This window comes from Camelina sativa, chromosome 5 (assembly GCF_030686135.1).
Source record: "Camelina sativa cultivar CO46 ecotype springtype chromosome 5, ASM3068613v1".
Lineage (NCBI taxonomy): Eukaryota > Viridiplantae > Streptophyta > Magnoliopsida > Brassicales > Brassicaceae > Camelina > Camelina sativa.
In genome coordinates, this window is record NC_141884.1 from 21,171,631 (window position 1) to 21,187,552 (window position 15,922).

General features: G+C 35.4%; 1 protein-coding gene and 1 pseudogene across 1 annotated transcript; both read left to right on the top strand.

The window, feature by feature from the left end:
* The first annotated feature begins 3,074 nt into the window (after nt 1–3,074).
* Nucleotides 3,075–4,347, top strand: LOC104789326 (F-box/kelch-repeat protein At4g23580 pseudogene; annotated as a pseudogene).
* A 476-nt stretch (nt 4,348–4,823) lies between these two features.
* On the top strand, nt 4,824–6,648 carry LOC104787098 (putative aldo-keto reductase 6). Its single transcript, XM_010512612.3, has 5 exons — nt 4,824–5,258; nt 5,347–5,550; nt 5,701–5,873; nt 5,948–6,050; nt 6,177–6,648. Exons 1-5 carry the CDS (start codon nt 5,034–5,036, stop codon nt 6,513–6,515), a joined length of 1,044 nt encoding a protein of 347 aa, XP_010510914.1. The 5' UTR covers nt 4,824–5,033; the 3' UTR covers nt 6,516–6,648.
* The last annotated feature ends 9,274 nt before the right edge of the window (nt 6,649–15,922 follow it).

The following is a 15,922-nucleotide window of genomic DNA, read 5'->3' on the forward strand; positions in this document are numbered from 1 at the left end:
ATGTAAAGGTGTAAAAATTGATAGATGTGAAACATAAAGGTACAACAAAGAGGTGTAACACATAGAGGTGTGAAATAAAAAAGTGTAAAAATTAATATATGTGATTTTTGAAACCAAGAGGTACAACAAAGAGATGCAAAAATTAAGAGGTGTGATTTTTGAAAGATGGGGGTGCGACAAAAAGACACGATTAATAATTTTAAACCGTTGGATTAAATTGGAACTAATCTCATCCGTTGGATTAAAAGTTGACACAAAAAAGTGGGTTTGCTATTTTTAAAAGATGGGGGTACGACGAAGAAACATGATTTTTGGAAGAAAAAAACTTGCAACTATTGGGATCATTAATAATTTTAAACCGTTAGATGAGATAATAGAAACAATCTCATCCGTTCGATTAAAGTTGACCTTATTTAGTATTCAGAAAACAATTTTTCGAAACTTGTTTATGTAGTCAAGAAAAGTTTATATATAATAAACAAAGAGGTGTAAGACATAGAGGTGTGAAATGTAAAGGTGTAAAAATTAATAGATGTGAAACATGAAGGTACAACAAAGAGGTGTAACACATAGAGGTGTGAAATAAAAAGGTGTAAAAATTAATAGTTGTGATTTTTGAAACCAGGAGGTACAACAAAGAGATGCAAAAATTAAGAGGTGTGATTTTTGAAAGATGGGGGTGCGACAAAAAGACACGATTAATAATTTTAAACCGTTAGATTAAATGGGAACTAATCTCATCCGTTGGATTAAAAGTTGACACAAAAAGTGGGTTTGCTATTATATATAGATTTATTTTAATCTACAGTGCAAATGAAATATTCTTTCTTCAATTCAATTTTGTTTTCTAGCATATCTATTATATTTTAAAATACTAATTATGTTAGAATTGGCCCTTACATATACAACGCAAAGTGTGACACTATACTTATACACTAGATTAAGATCCGTGCTAGAGCACGAGTTGAAATTCTTTTTATTTATATTATAACTTTAGAATAAAATATAATTTATATGATTGTTTTTAAAAGTTTTTTTTTTGATAAAACATTATGCAATAAAATTATATGCTAAATATGATTGCTTGAAAAAAACACTTATTTTGTAAGTTTTATATTGTTAATTTTGTAATTTTATGTATAGAAATGATTATGTTTGTTGTTTGTTTTTATTTTAATTTTTGAACATGTTTGGTGAAAGTTTTTTTAATATGATCCGTGCTTAGGTAAGACTTTATTTTCAACTGCACAATAAGATCTCGGGAATCACGATTAAGTGTGATAAATTGCAAAGATTTTATTCTTTTTTACGCCTAACAGTATATATATATTTTTTTGAATTACTAAGAGGTTCTGGGCCAATGCCCGTACATCCCCTCAGACCATGGACCATAGCATTTTATATGCCTAACAATATATTTTTTTTAACAATACATGAAATACTAAAGATTTTATTTTAGAAATTGTATTAATCATTGGAATATTCTTAAGTGTATTCATATAAATATGGATTCCAATTAATCTATAACCTTTTTTTGTAACCAACCTATATTTAATTTATAACCTATTTTGTAACCAACTTATAAAATTATATAATTCACAAAAACAGTTGTGTACTTCCGTTTATTATATAGGGGATACATATTCCGAAGTCATCATTTTTCTATAAATATTCATTTGTGTTGTCTATTTATTTTAATCATTATTTTTAACAAGGATTTATAGTCTTATGCTGCATTTGACAATTCATTATGATAGAAACTTATATACCTTCCCAGTTTTTATGATAAAGCAAATTTGTCTTGAAAAATAATTATTTAATATAAATGATACATTTAGTTAATATAAAATGGACAATGTATGTAAAAGGAGCTTAACATTTTTAATATATAGTTATCATATTTTACTGTCATGTTTAAACCCACACAACAGGTGGGATATTTTATAGTTTAATATAGGAAGTCAATGTATTTAAAGCAACTAAACATTTTCATATATATATTTATCATATTTTGTTATATCAATTTTAAAGCTACACGACGTGTGGAATATTTTCTAGTTTATTACTACAAAATAAATCAATGTATTTAGCAGCTAAACATTTTAATATAGATTTACCAAATTTTACTATATCATTTTTAAACCCACACATTTTGTAGGATGTTTTATAGTTTAATATAAAAAGCCAATGTATTTAAAGCAGCTAAACATTATATATATATATATATATATATATATATATTTTATCATATTTTACTATATCAATTTTAAAGCCACGCGACGCATGGGATATTTTCTAGTTTATTACTATAAATTAATCAATGTATTTAGCAGCTAAACATTTTAATATAAATTTACCAAATTTTACTATATCATTTTTAAACCCACACATTATGTGGGATATTTTATAGTTTAATATAAAAAGTCAATGTATTTAAAGCAGCTAAACATTTTCATATATATATTTATCATATTTTACTATATCAATTTTAAAGCTACGAGACGCGTGGAATATTTTCTAGTTTATTACTATAAAATAATCAATGTATTTAGCAGCTAAACATTTTAATATAGATTTACCAAATTTTACTATATCATTTTTAAACCCACACATTATGTAGGATATTTTATAGTTTAATATAAAAAAGTCAATGTATTTAAAGCAGCTAAACATTATATATACATATATATATATATTTATATATATTATCATATTTTACTATATCAATTTTAAAGCCACGCGACGCGTGGGATAATTTCTAGTTTATTACTATAAATTAATCAATGTATTTAGCAGCTAAACATTTTAATATAGATTTACCAAATTTTACTATATCATTTTTAAACCCACATATTACGTGGGATATTTTATAGTTTAATATAAAAAGTCTATGTATTTAAATCAGCTAACATTTCATATATATATTTATCATATTTTACTATATCAATTTTAAAGCAACATGACGCGTGGGATATTTTCTAGTGTTCAACATTTATGTAATTGCACCCTTATATATTTTTCTATGTTTTTGATAATTTTAATTTTTTTAAAGATAAAAAACCTTAAAGACAACCATGAATCATGGAGAAGAGCCAACCATTCAAAGAGATATGATTCTTCCTGATGATATGCTCTTAAAGTGCTTAGCTTGCGTCTCAAGAATCCACTACCCAACTCTCTCCTTAGTCTCTAAGAGATTTCGTTCTCTCATTGCTTCAACGGAGCTTTACCAAACTCGAACCCTCTTGGGCCGGACCGAGAGTTCTCTCTATGTGTGCTTGAGTTTCTGTACCGATTCCCAACTATTATGTTGGTTCATTCTCTGCCAGAGACCAAATAGCCCCAGAAAAGTTTTGGTCCCGATTTCATCACCCAAATTTTCCTCTATATACCTTCCTGGTGTTGCAGTGGTTGGTCCTAGTATCTACGCCATTGGCGGAGGAATAAACCATAATGCTTCGTCTAGAGTTATGGTCATGGACTCTCGTTCTCACACATGGCGTGAGGCTCAAAGCATGCTGGTGGCCCGCATGTGCCCATCTGCTTGCACCCTTGATGGGAAAATATATGTTAGTGGAGGCTTCTACAATCTCGATTCAACGAACTGGATGGAGGTTTTTGATACGAAAACCCAAACTTGGGAGTTCTTACAGATCCCTAGCGAAGAGATATGCGGAGGCTCTCAGTACCAAAGTGCAAGGTATGAAGGAACCATCTATGTGAGGTCTGAGGCAAAAGATGTGACTTACAAGCTGCATAAAAGTAGATGGAGGTCGGCAGACTTATCCATGAATATGAGATGGGGATGGTCACTATCTTATTGTGTGATAGAGAATGTGTTCTACTGTTTTGGTGGTGGTGATGGTTGTAGGATCTGTTGGTATAATCCGAAAGAAAGATTATGGAAAACTTTGAAGGGTTTAGAAGGATTGCCTAGCTTGCCTATTTCTATTGACAAGGTTAAATTGGCGGATCATTGTGGAAAAATGGCGATTTTGTGGGTGGATTATGTGTCTGACGATAACAAGAAACTGATTTGGTGTGCGGAAATTGCGATTGAAAAACGCCAGAATGGAGAAATTTGGGGGACGCTCGAGTGGTTTGACAATGTGTTCACATTAAATGAGCCACACCCTTTAGTGCATGCTCTTACTAGTACAGTTTGTTGAATGATTCATTCATCCATGCATTAAAATATCATCTTGTTTTTATTTTCCCCTTTTTAATCACTCCCGAAGATTAAAGACACAGGCATAAGAATCGTATGTTCGATCTTTGAATGAACTAATGAATTTGGCTTGTGTGTAATCTATATAACTAAACAAAGGCATGGTGAGAGCTTTTTCTATATTTTTCTTTGTGATCAATTATTCAATTTTATGGCTTCAGAACTGAAATTGGAAAGTGCAAGTTTTCAAAAAAATTATACTCGGTTTCATCCATTTGTCTTTTTTTTTTTTGACCTCTGATCCGTGGTTAATATCATTGAGATTTGGATGGAGTGAGAGGGCAAGTGAGATGATTACTCGAGCATATCCTTGTTTTCACGATCAGTAAAGTTTCATTGCAAAGCGTCCCAAAGAGACAACAAATTTTATATAGTTAATGATTATTCCAACTACTGTCTTTGTTTGAATCTTCTTCGAGCGGTCCAAATTTAAAACTCCAAAGCACGTACGTACTAAAATGATTTTGGAAATCAAAGCCTGATTAGTGCTGATATGAAATCACCAATGACGTCAAAGTTTATAGAACTTTTATATTCCTTTTGATCATTTAACAACTCTTTTTTTTATATACAATAATACATACAAATGATGAATGAAGACTACAATTTTGAATTTGTCCACTTTGCTTTCTTTATTTGACTAATCAAAAACTCTAGAACACTGTCAGTAATGGCGAGGCGGTGATCGTTGTTTTATCTTCCACTCCACTCCACTCCACTCCCCTATAAAATCCCACTCGAATCTGCTTTCTCAATTCACCAAAACATATATTTTTCTTAAATCTTCTAAAGATTTGATTCATCAATGGCAGAGGAAGCTTGCAGAGTGAGGAGAATAAAGCTTGGGAGCCAAGGCCTTGAGGTTTCGGCTCAGGGACTTGGCTGCATGGGTCTCTCCGCCTTCTACGGTGCTCCAACACCTGAGACTAACGCCGTCGCTCTCCTCCGTCACGCCATCAACGCCGGCGTTACTTTCCTCGATACCTCTGACATCTACGGTCCCGAGACAAACGAGCTGCTCCTGGGAAAGGTAACCAATCAGCGACTAGAGCTAGGGTTTATGCTGGTTTAGGGTTAATATCAATCATCAAGCTTTGTTTTTTTATTTTTGATGGCAGGCTTTGAAAGATGGGCTGAGGGAGAAAGTGGAGTTGGCAACAAAATTTGGTATCACTACTTCTGAAGATGGAAAATTTGGTTTTAGGGGTGATCCAGAGTATGTGAGGTTTGCTTGTGAAGCAAGCTTAAAACGTCTTGGTGTTACCTCTATTGATCTTTATTACCAGCATCGAATTGATACCACTCTTCCCATCGAAGTCACGGTATATAGCTTCTTGATTTGAATCTACTCCAACTTGCGTACAATGTTACTTATCCATATTGCTCTGTTTCCTCTGTTTCTTGTTCTGACTTCGGTTCCTTTATAATTTTGTTTGCTCTTTGTTTTTCTTGAACTTATGGGTTCGGTGAAGATGGGAGCACTGAAGAAGCTAGATGAAGAAGGTAAAATAAAGTATATTGGTTTGTCCGAAGCTTCAGCTTCAACTATCAGAAGAGCACATGCTGTTCATCCGCTAACCGCTGTGCAGATAGAATGGTCTTTATGGTCAAGAGACGTGGAAAATGATATCATTCCTACCTGCAGGTGTGAGGAATTAGAATAGTTTGCTCTTCGTTTACATGCTTAGTTCTATAACCTGTCTCCTTTGATTTCTATAGGGAACTAGGGATTGGGATTGTAGCTTATAGCCCTCTAGGAAGAGGCTTCTTTGCATCCGGACCCAAGCTTGTCGAGAATCTGGACCAAGATGACTATCGAAAGGCAAGTACTTGATTGATTCAGTTCTCTGTTCCGCAACTCAACACTGTATGATAGTTCTTTGGATCACATTCCAAGATTTGTAGTCATCTTAGTATGTTTCTGTTTTTTGATATTGCTCTGTCACAGGGTCTACCGAGATTCCAACAGGAGAATCTTGACAACAACAAGGTTCTCTACGAGAAAGTCCAAGCGATGGCGACAAAGAAAAGCTGCACTCCTGCGCAGCTAGCTCTCGCGTGGGTTCACCACCAAGGAGATGACGTCTGTCCCATTCCAGGAACCTCCAAGATCCAAAACTTGAACCAAAACATTGGAGCTTTATCCGTGAAGCTCACTCCTGAAGAGATGGTTGAGCTTGAAGCCATTGCTCAGCCGGATTCCGTGAAAGGAGAACGGTATGACAACAACATGATCACTTACAAGGACTCAGAGACTCCACCACTGTCTTCTTGGAAAGCAACATAAATATACATGTTTGATAACTTGTTTGAAAGGTTATGCACTTTGGCCAAATCGTGGTCATATCGTCCCGAAGGTGTGTGCGAGTTTGCAATAAGAAAGATTTAGTGCCTTAGAAAGAATAAAGTTTCTTTTATTACATCATCAAAGCAAGCGCTTAACAGATAAAGAAGTCAAACTGAAGTAAAAAGAGTAACGTCACTTTATCTTGAGAAGGATATAGAGTTTTTAAAAAACATTTTACAGAACATGCTATGCGGTTGCCTATGTTATATATATTCATTTGACAACGGTTCTTGCAAGAATCACATAATGGTCGAGAAATAATAGATTTACGAAGAATTTGAACCTTCTTCCACCATTTATAGAAATAGTGACCGAACTTCGTACATGGATCTCCAGTGTACTTTTGTGTCCGTGTCTTTTAAATTACGTGCACATACTTCACACCAATCTTTAACACGTACTTCTTCACCAATTGTAAACATGCCTATGCAGCAATCATGGATATCAGTAAGGATATTGAAGGTTTTGTAGTTTCAATGTTTGGTACTCAAGTGTGGAGGTGGACCGAACAATATCAAACAGGGCCTAACCCAGTTAGAAGGTAAACTTATTTGAGGACCAATGATTATGTCTTAATAACGGCACCTCCAGAACCAATTCTACCTCGGAGAAAGAAAGGGAAGAAGAAGACTTTGAATCGCATCAAGAGTCCCCTCCAATCACCAAAGAAGAAGAAGGGAAAAGATAAACCAAAGGTACTCAAAATAGGAAGGCAATGAAGAGTAAATGTACTTTAACGAGGCAACTTCATCGGTTCCACCCAAAAAAAAATTGATTTAGAGTCGAGAACAAGTGATTCTAATCAATTCTCGACTAAAATACAACTGTTTGTTTTGGTGCAACCGAGTACAACTTGACAACTACGAGAACAATTGATTCTACTCAATTCTCAGACTGTAAAGTGCCGATCCAATTCCTTAATGGACCATAATTGAGGATTATGGGCCGAGCACTTAAGAAATCAGGCCCACGACGGATTCGAAGTTTGGCAACGGTCATCTCTGGTCAACACAAGCTCCTTGTCGTGTATTTCAGTGTACAGGTTCATTGTTACACTGACAAATGACGAGGTTCGACTCACCTAGGTTTAGTGAGCTGTCAGAGGTGTCTCCTCAGGAGTATAAAAGGGGAGCAAGCTTTGGAGAAGCAGTTAGTAGAGAGCGTGAGTAGCAAGCCGGTTAGATCTAGAATATAAATCTATTTATAGAAAAAATTATATAACAATCTCTATTTTAAAAGTGAGAATAGAGTTGGGTCGGAGTAAATTTGCTTGTAAAATAGAGATTGCTATAGTTTTCTGCTCTATATATAGAAGCAAATATAGAGATGAGTTGGAGATGCTCTTAAAGTATTTTTATAATAGACGTAAGTTTTGTTCCAATGGATTTATCTATTTTTTTTTCTCTAAAAAAGAATATACTAAATAGATACTATTTTTATTTTACAATTAACACATTTTATTTATAAAAATTGCAAACTGACTCATTTACTTTAAATGTTTGTAACACTTTCATAAAATTATTATTTTTATTTAAATTAAGCATTTATTATTATAAAGAGCATCATAACATACAAATATTTCAAAATATACTAGATTTTTAACTATCAGCATTAGTGTATTTTCCCCACAAATAATCAATTTATTATTTATATATATTTATGAAATTTATAGAAATTATCTTTTGCAAATGGTAGTCTCAATATTTGAGAATATATATTTATACTAAAACTTTTAAAAACATTTATATTATTAGTTCTTAAAAATATTTATTTTATTTATTTTGGTCCTAAATAAAAAAAAACTAAAGATTAAAAAGACTATTTTGTAAATAAAATAGTTTAACTCTATTTACAAAGGAAAAATAGAGTTCTTTTATATATATAGAGAAAAAAATATCAATTTCTATTATAGAGATAGAAATATAGGCGAGTTGTAGCAAAAATTACTCTATAATAGATTTTAGAGGCAAAAATAGAGGTGGGTTGGATATGCTTTAACAAGTTAAACAACTACACTCACTTACACTGACTGTAGGACACATGATTGAAGCGGGTAGCGGGAGATTTCTGTAAGAAATTTTGGTTCTCTCTTATTGTCGAAAGACTGTACCTCTGATCCAATTCATGAAAGACACTTTATTCCCTTTGAAGATGTCGATTGTGATGGGTTCAAGGGAGTGCCAAGAAGAGATTTCTGCAGTCCAAGCATTTGACATTGTCGAGAAACAGAAGTGAATGTTTGATATATAAGCATTTGAAAATTAGCTGATGCAGATCCCATTGCAAACACAGTGTGTGTGACAAGTTCTAATCTTAAAAGACCCTGCTTCATAATGGATGTTGACAGTCTACGAATCATTTAAATTATATGGTTTAGTTGTTTTATCTTCATAACCTGGCATTCACTTCATTGGCTTCCAAATTTGGATCTTCCGAGGGTGCTTTGGTTCTCCAGTCCGGTGATCCATAGTTTATAGCTAAATATATGTTGTAATCGTCTTCTGTTTTTAGCATTCAACAGCTGATTCCGACATTTAAATGAGAGAACGGTGAGAAACATATATACTCTCTTACAGAATGAGCAAAAAAAAACATTTTAAATAGGAATGTATAAAGGAAAAAATGCCATAAAAATCCCCAACTTTCAAATTTGGGACGAAAAAAGCATGAACTTTCGAGATGTCGTTTTAATCTCGAAGTTTAGTTTGACTTTTTGATAAAATAGTAAAGTTTCGTTGACCTGGCCATTTCAAGGACGTCGTTAAGTTTCTGTTAACGGAGTTAATTTTTCGTTAACAATCTCCGTTTAGTCAAAGACAAGATATATAATTTTGTTTTCTAACATTTGTTGAAAGCGTGACGTGGTCTATTGGTTAACGTGAGAGTTTGGTTTACACCTGCCGCGGGTTCGACTCGGCTAGGACAAAAGTATTTTTGTTTTTTAAAATAAAATATAATACATAGATTCGAACTCGAGACCTCAAAGCCGCAAACATCAAAGCGTAACCAACTACGCTAAGTAGAATTATTAACCATTAATGAAACACAAATTTTTATATAACGTATTATATGTGGTAGTCGATTCTCGGGAAATGCAAAGAGTCCAACCCTAACTCTGCTCCGAGGAGGTATGCTTGGACAGAGGAATGACCAAAGGGGTCGATTTGCCAAGCAGCACGAGGAGTTGTAATGAAATGTTGCTTTATAAACAAACGTTGTCAATGAAGAAGTTATTAACCGAAAGCCCGAGAAATCCCCAGGTTACGATGATTTTGTCAATGAAGAAGTTAAAGAAACACATATAATACACGATATAAGAATCTGTGTTTCATTAATGGTTAATAAATCTACCTAGCGTAGGTGGTTACGCTTTATTGTTGGCGGCTTTGATGTCTCGAGTTCGAAACCACGTTATATCTTTTATTTAAAAAAACAAAAAAACCTTCGTCCAGACCGAGTCGAATCCGCGGCAGGTGAAAACCAATCTCCACCCTTAACCAATAGACCACGTCACGCTTTCAACAAATATTAGAAAATAAAATTATATATCTTGTATTTGACTAAACGGATATTGTTAACGGAAAATTAACTCCGTTAACAGAAACTTAACGACGTGCTTGAAATGGTCAGGTCAACGAAACTTTACTATTTTATCAAAAAGTCAAACTAAACTTCGGGATTAAAACGATATCTCGAAAGTTCATGCTTTTTTAGTCCCAAATTTAAAAGTTGAGGTTTTTTATGACATTTTTCCCAATGTATAAATCAGAACACTTTTTTTTTATTCTTATTTTTTTTTAATTTAATGTTAAATTATATTCAAAAAAGATAAACATTTTTACATTGTTAGAGCAAAACATTTCCTTGACAAGCTTCTTTCTCAGTTCAAACATCTGCTGTATGTGCCGTATAGTTTAATTTTGAACATAGCAACTAAAGCTTATTGGCCTAGACGGCTACAGTTTAATTAATAAATATTAAATAGTAGAGGGAGACAATATGATAAGCACACAACCTTGATTCTCTTTATTAATATTGAGATACCCGAATTACAAGGGCAGACAGAAATCTAGCTTATCCTCACTATAACAAACACCATCGCACCTTGAAGCTTTTCAAAAACATCCAAAATTATGATGAAAAAAGTCTAGCTTAAGAAAATTGAACTGTTTTCCTCTAAATGAGCTCTCAATTTCGTGTTATTAAGAAGATTCTCATTGTGAGCAACACCAACACAGCCAAATCGATGACCACTGACGAAGGGCTGAACGTTCTTAAGCATGGAAGAACCAGCGGTGGAGTACCTGACATAACCAATGGCGATGTCTCTTGGTAACTGGTCGATAGTGCCGTGCTCACACTTATGGAGGCCTAGGGCAAATTTTTTTTTGAATTTTGAATATTTAGTAAATTATTTTAATATTAAATAAAAATAAAATGTTAATAACAAAACCATGAAAATTAAAATTAAAATCATTTTTTTAAATCACAATGTTCTATAGTAATTATCCACATGTACTACTTTTAATAATTCTTTGTTTAAATACTGTTTTTTACTTATGTTGCTATATATTAGTAAGAAATTTATTTTCAAGATAAGAAAATCTCAATAAAACTTAAAGTATTTTTTAAAATATACAATTTCTAATGAAAAGTTTCCATTATTAAAAACACATTATATTAAGTTAACTAAATATAAGCTTACCTTTTCTATAAAATGTGGCCTAAAATTTTAGTATTTTTTTGGTGGCTTGGGGCATTTGCCCTTCTTGCCCAAGGGTAAGCACGGCTCTGCTGATCGAGCTTGGACTGGCTGAAAACCTAAGAGACCAAACCAACACCTGTGATGGTCTGAAGAAGCTTATTTTTGCTAGCAGAATCAAGGGAGAAGAAGAGGAGATAAGTGTTTGTGATTGCTCAAAGGAAAAAGGATTAGCCGATTAGGGATTTAAGATTAAGATACATGTCTACTATATATAGTTGTAACATCCGCAATCCAATTAGTCGGTTTTGGGGGTGGGTGTCGATCGACACCAAGGAGGGTGTCGGTCGACACCACCAATTTCCGGTTTGCTTTAAATCGTTGATTTGGTTAGGTTTGGTTTTAGTGAAACTTTAAAGCCAGGTTATTTAAGGGGAAAGTCGATCTAGGTCGTGGAGTTTAGAGTTGTTTGCCGTTCCAGAGAGAAATTAGAGAGAGGAGGAGTTTCTTTGAGTGTTTTTGAGATTTCTATCTGTTCTTGGTGAGATTTGTCTATGTGGAAGGAGATCTGAAGCTGTGTACGTGTTGGAAGCTTGCTAGGAGTGTGTTTTCTTCAATTGTTGGTCAGAATCTTCCACTGGAAAGGTGAGTGCATGACCATGACTGATCTAAGTTTGAGATTTCTTTTGTTTTGCTTGCTATGTGTTGTTTGTGGTGTTTTCCTTGCTTGTTATGGTTGCTATAAGGTTCCTACGGCTTCTTGTGGCTTTTGGGTCGAGTTTTGGACGGATTGTGTAATGACACGTATCAAGAAGTACGGACCGGACAAGGAGAAAGGTGTCTGAAGGATGTGGAGATACCTCAGAAAGACGGAGAAAAGAAAATCTCAAAGAACGAACGAGTGACTTGCAAAGGAGGTTACTAAGTCTCGGAATGGTCCAAGACCGAAGAACGGATGTGAACCGTTACGACATCCGGTGAATCGGACGATGGATGATTGAGGACGATGGTGGGAAGTCCGAAAGATGGTCTAAGAGGAAGATGGCCGTGGAAAAATGGTCAAGGGGACGTAAAACGGACCATGGGAACGGGAACGGAATGGCCGCGTACAAGCCGAATGGTCGAAGTACCGCGGGACCATGGACGGAACGTATGGGAGGTACGAGGGGTCCGGAAACGGACGAGAGAGTCCGAAGTCACGGACGAGAGGTCTGGAGACGGATGAGAGAGTCCAAAGTCACGGACGAGAGGTCCAGAGATGGACGACAGAGTCCAAAGTCACGGATGAGAGGTCCGGAGACGGGCGAGAGAAGCGAAAGTCACAGTCAGAAGGACCGGGGACTGACGAGGAAATAAAAGCCGCGGGCGTAAAACCTTCAATTGCGGACAAGCGCGGGAGCTTGGGATGCAAGAGATACGCGGATGGACGAGGAAGTGGAAAGGTCTCTCTGCATGGGAGCGCAATGCCACGTGTCATGCGATTAAGTGGTTCTTGCCAGCGCATGAGATACACGCGCTCGTGAGTGAGAGTATGGGTAATTTACATGAAAAATTCTTGCCACTTGCCAAGCCGAAATCGCCACCTGCCCAGCTAGAGAGTCGAGTGAGAGAGCTTATAAATAGCCCTCATTGCTCTCATTTTCGACACAAAAACTCTCTCAACACCCAAACTCTACCAAATTTTCTCTCAAACTTTTGAAGAGAAAATCTCTTGATTTTCGACCAAAGAGAAGGAAGAAGGAGGAGATCTAAAGGAAGGTAGAAGCTAAAGAGCAAGCGGAGGTGCTGTCAGATCGGCGTCATTGTAGTTTGATTTCTTGCACTTGCTTAGTTCTTGTTCCTGTTTAGTATTGTTTCTGCCTAGTTTGTCTTTGTTTATCTTGCATTTAGTCTCTGATCTTAGTAGTTTTACATTCTGCATTTCATTATTGCCATTAAGTTGTTAGTAAACCAAAACATTCATCATATCTGGCTTGACTTGAACTAGTGTTTACATCTTAAGTGCTTGCATAATCACCCTTATGGATTGACATCTCTTATACTACAACATCATAAGAGAATTGAAACCTCTTGCATTCCACCTGTCCATCTTGCTTATTTCTCTGTTTGCATGTTCTCATACATTCATTGCATAAGCATAACAACCTAAAAAAGACTTGTTTCAGACACTCCCTCTAAAACCTCACAATTTGGTTCGCGGGTGTTACAGTGGCATTGTTAAACAAAAAACAACATCATTTTATGTTATTCTGTTTTTAAAAAATGTAACATTTCGTATTCTAACTCGGGTCTGAAACTTAATTCAACTATGCTTTAACCAACTGATCCAGCAAAATTATTCAATACAATTAGAAAGTTTAATGTTTATAAGTGTTTTATTCGTAAATAAAGAAAAAGAAAAAAAAAGAAAGAAAAGGAGAACATTCGATGGGAAAAGGGTATGATGTGATCATAGATGGAGCTAAGGAGGAGGAGCTTGTAGTTGATCTTGAACCTGAGGAACTTGTAGCTGAGTTTGAACCCGAGGAGCTTGTAGCTGAAGAACCATTGGTTGTACCCGAAGGACTAATGACTCGAGTGAAAGCTAGGCAGCTAAGGAATGCACTTAATGGGCTAATTCAAGAGCTTATGGCCAAAGAGAGCATGGAAAATTATATTGGGGATGATGTCCATCAAGTCCAGCCCGCTTTGACTCTAATTCAAGTCCAAGAAAGCCCAAAATAATCACTTTATTTTGTGGTCAAAGAGGAGTGACGAAAATAAAGTTCAAGAGTCACTTTGGAGGAAGGGAGAACACCAAGAGTTGAATCATCATTCAACTATCTATCTTTAATTTGACATTTTCTGAGATAAAATATTTATAAAATAAGCATTAATAAAATAACAAAAAATCTTACAAAAAGGCTTATATATTACAATAAAACTATTATCCAAAAATACATATATTAAAACATAAAGTACATATCAAACTATGACAAAACATATTATGGCACATGGGCCTTATTCGCATGATTTTCTGTTTTCATGATCAACGAGAAAATCTGCTATATCAAAATGGGGTTCATCGTTTAGGCCATGGAAGGAAGGTCCAGCTTCATCATAGATGAGGTTGGTCTCAACATCCCTTTCTTTTGTCTTTTGAGATTGAAACAACCAGACCCGTTTATTTTTTTAAATAAATGCATTACATAATTAAGCATCCCATACTACTTAATTAACCAACCCAAACCACAACTCATCATTAAACCAACAATAACCATTAAGCACAGCGGAAACACACCAATAATACAAAACTAATACATCATCAATACAATAACACTCCTAAACATCCTATCCAACAACCTAACATAACTCTATCCAAGGTTTCAACATAAACAATATAACCAACAACACACAAACGAGACCCTAGATCATCTTCCTCCTCATCGCCATGATTCCACGTCACATACCTCTTTGCAGGAAGATTCTGACCAAAAGATGACGAATCCAACACCTTAGGAAGCTTCTCCTTCGTCCTTAGCTCTAGCTCTCCACTCTACAGGAACATATCTCACCCACAAGCCTAGAAATCCCATAATCTCTCCCAAAAACCTCAAGAACACTTCCTCTCCTTTTCTCTTTGTCTCAAACAGCGTAACACCACCAAAAACACGACCTAGATCGTTCTCCCACTTAAATATGACGGTTCAATGGGTTTCCTTAAACCAAACCGGTCCAAATCGACGAATTAAACAATCTGGTCGAACCAGAAAAGCTGGTGTCGATCGACACTACACTGGTGTCGATCGACACCCATCCCCAAAATCCCCAATTTTGGTTCACGGATGTTACAGAGATGCTTGATACAGATCGGCCAAATGTTTTGGAATACAACAGGTTAGATACCAATGTCCTTTCATGCCGCATATGTAACAAGTACTTTCAACTTGTTTCTTTAAAACGCGACCAACATTATTGATTTGAAGATGCTTGTTGGTTTTTCTTGCGTTGAAGTCATTAGGAGAGAGACCCCTTCCATTTCCTCTTCCACGACCGTGACCATGGCCTCTTCCGCGTCCGCGTCCGCGTCCTTTCCAATTATTATAGCTGGATGTAGCAACATTCACTTCTGAAAGTGGAGCTGATCCAGTTGGACGGGTTTGATGATTTATCATCACGAGCTCATTATTTTGTTCAACAACATGCAGAACTTGCATCAATTCAGAATATCGAGTATACTCTCTTTCTCGATATTGTTGCTGCAGGAGTACATTTGAAGGATGCAAAGTTTGGAATGTTTTCTCGATCATATCATAATCAAAAACTTCTTTTCCGCAGAGAGCCATCCTTGAAGTGATTCTGAACAAAGCGGGAATTGTACTCACTTACACTTTTATAATCTTGAAACTGCAGGTTTAGCCATTCATGTTTGGCTTTTGGTAAGATCACATACTTTTGGTGATCAAACCTATCTTTGAGCGCGATCCAGAGATCTGCAGGATTTTCTCTCATGAAGTATTCAGTTTTTAATCCATCGTGGAGATGGTGACGCAAGAACATCATGGTTCTTGCTTTTTCCTCTTCTAACCCCGTTTCTGACGGGTCAAGGGTTTTGAGAAGTCCATTCCCTTTCAGACAGAATTTTGTATCTGATGCTCATGTCATA